This window comes from Miscanthus floridulus, chromosome 18 (assembly GCF_019320115.1).
Source record: "Miscanthus floridulus cultivar M001 chromosome 18, ASM1932011v1, whole genome shotgun sequence".
NCBI lineage: Eukaryota > Viridiplantae > Streptophyta > Magnoliopsida > Poales > Poaceae > Miscanthus > Miscanthus floridulus.
Window position 1 is genome coordinate 48,337,500 of NC_089597.1, and position 4,089 is coordinate 48,341,588.

Here is a 4,089-nt window from a genome sequence, read left to right on the forward strand (position 1 = left end):
AACCAAACTGTGCAATTAGTTTTTTTTCGTCTACATTTAATGTTTCGTGCATGTATCGCAAGATTCGATGTGATTTGTACTGTAGCACTTTTTTGGATTTTGAGGTGAGAACTAAACACACCCATATTCTCATTTTGCGAACAAATCTAGGTATCATCAAATTTAGGGCCCGTTTGGTTCGCATAGTAGCTACTAAATTTAGCAGTTTTTAGTCACTTTAGTAACTTTTTAACCAAACGCTATGACTAAAAGCTACTAAAAGGGCTTTAGTCCTCTCTAGTAACTCTGGAGTTACTAAAAGTGATTAAACCGTTTAGTAGCTACTAAAGTTTAGTAGCTCGAACCAAACACCTCCTTAATTCGAGACATGTATAAGGGGGTGTTTGGTTCTTTAGTCGCTTCTAAAATTTATGTCGGCTTCGTTCGGCTTGCTGAAACTTGGCTGAAACTAACTGAAAAATACAGTTTTGGCTGAATTGTTGTGAGAAAAAAAACACTCTTCGGACTGAAAAAACAAGCCGAACGAGTCGGTTTCTGGGTAAGCCGAACAGGACCGTCACATCAAATGTTTAGATACTAATAAGAAGCATTAAATATAGATTAATTACAAAACCAATTACATATATGGAGGCTAATTTGCGAGACGATTTTTTAAGCCTAATTAATCTGTCATTAGCATATGTTTACTGTAGCACTATGTTGTCAAATCATGGACTAATTAGGCTTAAAAGATTCGTCTCGTAAATTAGTCGCAAGTTGTGTAATTAGTCTATATTTAATACTCCATGCGTCCAAACATTCGATGTGACAGAAATTTTAGGAGTTTCTACAGTAGACAAACAGGACCTGAATGCGGCGCACAGGGGCCAGACCTTGACCACTGCACCTCCCTCCGGTTGTTCCCTAGCGCATGTGGCAGCTGCTTGAAAACCACGGCACGGCCTCATCAGAGAAACACCCTGCAACCAAACCAAGCATGTCACCTGCTTCCGCTGCCACCGCTCTCGCCCTTCTCGCGTGTTGCATCAAGGCAGGACTTCCCGGTGCGGTGGCGGCTGGGGACACGGACACCGTCTCGGCGCGGCGGCCGCTGCGGGGCAACGACACGGTCGTCTCGGCGCAGGGCAAGTTCGAGCTTGGCCTCTTCAGCCCCGGCGCCTCCGGCCGGTTCTACCTCGGCATCTGGTACAAGAACGTGCCCGTGCAGACCGTCATCTGGGTCGGCAATCGTGTCAATCCCCTGTCCGGTTCCGGTGTTGCCTCCACCGAGCTCCGGGTGTCCTCCGACGGGAACCTCGAGCTCGTCGGGCTCAGCCCATCCTCTGCCACGCCAGGCGTCGTGTGGTCGTCGAACCTGTCGTCTTCGTCGGTGTCATCCTCGCCGGGGTCAAACGTTGCGGTGATGAGCGACAACGGCAACCTTGTCCTCCTCGACGGCGGCAACTCCTCCAACGTGCTGTGGCAGAGCTTCGACCACCCGACGGACACGCTGGTGCCCGAGGCGTGGCTCGGCGAGGACAAGCTCACCGGCGAGTACCAGACGCTGACGTCGTGGCGCAACGCGGAGGACCCCGCGCCGGGGATGTTCACGGACACGGTGGACCGCAACGGCAGCAGCGAGTTCTTCTACCTCTGGAACGGCTCCCGCGCCTACTGGCGCAGCGGCGTCTGGACGGGGCGCGTGTTCGCCAACCTGCCGGAGGCCGTCAACAACGTGCTCTTCAACCAGACGTACGTCGAGACGCCGGCGTACCGGCGCGTCACCAGCGTGCTCTACGACAACGCCACCGTCACGCGCATGGTGCTGGACCTCACCGGCCAGACGAAGCAGTTCATCTGGGTCCCCAGCAGCCAGAGCTGGCAGTTCTTCTGGGCCGCGCCCACCGTCCAGTGCGACGTCTACGCGCTCTGCGGCGCCTTGAGCGTCTGCAACCAGAGGAACCAGCCGCCGTGCCAGTGCCCGCCCGGGTTCGCTCCGGCGGCGGACCGGGACTGGGGCCTCAGCGACTGGAGCGCCGGGTGCCACCGGAGCCTGCCGCTGCAGTGCGGGGGCAACGGGTCAACGGACGGCTTCCTGGAGCTGCCGGGCATGAAGCTCCCTGACGATTCGCTGTCCGTGGCGGGCGCCCAGAGCAAAGCAGAGTGCGAGTTGGCTTGTCTAAACAACTGCTCGTGCCAGGCCTACACGTTCTCTGGCGGTGGCTGCGCCGTCTGGCACGACGGATTCCTCAACCTTCAGCAACTGTTTCCAGATGCCGGGGGCGGGGGTTCGTCGTCGTCGAGCCTGTACCTCCGGCTGTCGGAATCTGAACTGCAGCATCTGCGCGGCGCAAACAATGGGAAGAAGAACAGGCGGCGGAGGCTGTGGCTCGCCCTTGGCATCGTTTTGGCTTGCATTGCCGCACTGGGCGTGTCGGCAGTAGCAGCGTGGATCCTTGTGTCCAGGAGGAGACGACGGGCTGAAATGGCGAATCAGAAGAGCTCCTCCTCCCTTGTAGTGTACAGCTACGGTGACCTCCGCTCGGCCACGAGCAACTTCTCGGAGCGGCTGGGCGGCGGAAGCTTCGGATCGGTGTACCGCGGCGTGCTGAACGGAGACGGACACACCCAAGTGGAAGTGGCCGTCAAGAAGATGGAGGGCCTCCGGCAGGGTGACAAGCAGTTCCGGACGGAGGTGAACACGCTGGGCCTCATCCAGCACGTCAACCTCGTCCGGCTCCTCGGCTTCTGCTCGTCCGGGGACGAGAAGCTGCTCGTGTACGAGTACATGCCCAACGGCTCCCTGGACTCGTACCTCTTCGGAACCGGAACCGGTTCGTGCCCAAGCTGGCGCGACCGCTACGGCGTCATGGTCGGCATCGCCAGGGGGCTGGCCTACCTGCACGAGGGCTGCCGCGAGCGCATCATACACTGTGACATCAAGCCGGAGAACATACTTCTGGACAGGATTTTCACGCCCAAGATCGCAGACTTTGGGATGGCGAAGCTGGTGGGGAGGGACTTCAGCCGGGCCCTGACCACGATGCGGGGCACCATCGGGTACCTCGCGCCGGAGTGGATCTCCGGGATGCCGATCAGCGCCAAGGCTGACGTCTACAGCTTCGGAATGGTGCTCTTCGAGATCATCTCCGGGCGGCGCAACGCCGAGGGGCACGGCGCCTCATCGGACGACAGGAACGGCGGCGACCGAGAGTCTACGTTCTTCCCGGTCTGGGCCGCGGTCAGAGTGGCGGAAGGGGACACGGCCGCCGTGGCGGACGCGCGGCTGCGCGGCGACGTGAGCGAGGACGAGCTGGAGCGCGCCTGCCGGGTGGCGTGCTGGTGCATCCAGGACCAGGAGGCGCACCGGCCGGCCATGGCGCAGGTCGTGCAGGCGCTGGAGGGCCTCGTCGACGTCGACATGCCGCCGGTGCCGCGGGCGCTGCAGCACCTCGCGACGCTGGCATAATCGTCTCGTCTGTGCACTCCCGTCAAACGTGTTCACTGGCGGAATGTGAATGTGTAACCGATCTCTCCACTGGACAGCATAGTAGTGCCGGCTATACTAGTAGAGTAGTATTTCTGGCCGGCTTGACGATCCCATCAAATGAGCATTGCTGAAGTTTTGACACCGAAGCCGCCATGCTTTGTCAGTTGTCACTACTAGAGAGTACCTTTTTCTTTCTTTCTTTCTTTTTCCAAGGGAACAGGATATTCTTGTGATGGCTTCACTCCACTGGCCGTTGTATTCCACTTCCTTTTACGCTCTCCAGTCTCTACAATTATTTGGTTCACAGGATGGGCAAAGGAATTTTGGAGGATTGAGTTTCCTAAGGATTCTTTCCTACATAGCTCTTTGGTTCACAGGACAAGTAAAGGAACAATTCCTTAGGATTGCATTCGTATGACATAGTTTTACAGGAAAATAAGCATGAGCTCGTGAGCTCTCGGTAACTTTCCTGGCGCGAAAACAGCCTGCTCGCGCGAGTCAGGTCGCTCGTTTTCCCCGCTCGTTGGTACACTTCGCGCTTGTGTTTTCAGATAAGGAAAGCCCGGACGACCGCTCGGCGTCGCGGGCCGAGGGACGACAGCGGCCGCCCCATCACCGTC

At 57.3% G+C, this 4,089-nt stretch overlaps 1 protein-coding gene across 1 annotated transcript; it reads left to right on the top strand.

Moving 5' to 3' along the window:
* Window positions 1-920: 920 nt before the first annotated feature.
* On the top strand, window positions 921-3,753 carry LOC136521789 (G-type lectin S-receptor-like serine/threonine-protein kinase At2g19130). Its single transcript, XM_066515560.1, has one exon. The coding sequence runs from the start codon at window positions 977-979 to the stop codon at window positions 3,446-3,448; it is 2,472 nt and encodes an 823-aa protein (XP_066371657.1). The 5' UTR covers window positions 921-976; the 3' UTR covers window positions 3,449-3,753.
* Window positions 3,754-4,089: the final 336 nt, after the last annotated feature.

Bases quoted from the DNA above. Each gene is read 5' to 3' on its own strand.
- LOC136521789 (XM_066515560.1), top strand. From the start codon at position 977: ATGTCACCTGCTTCCGCTGCCACCGCTCTCGCCCTTCTCGCGTGTTGC.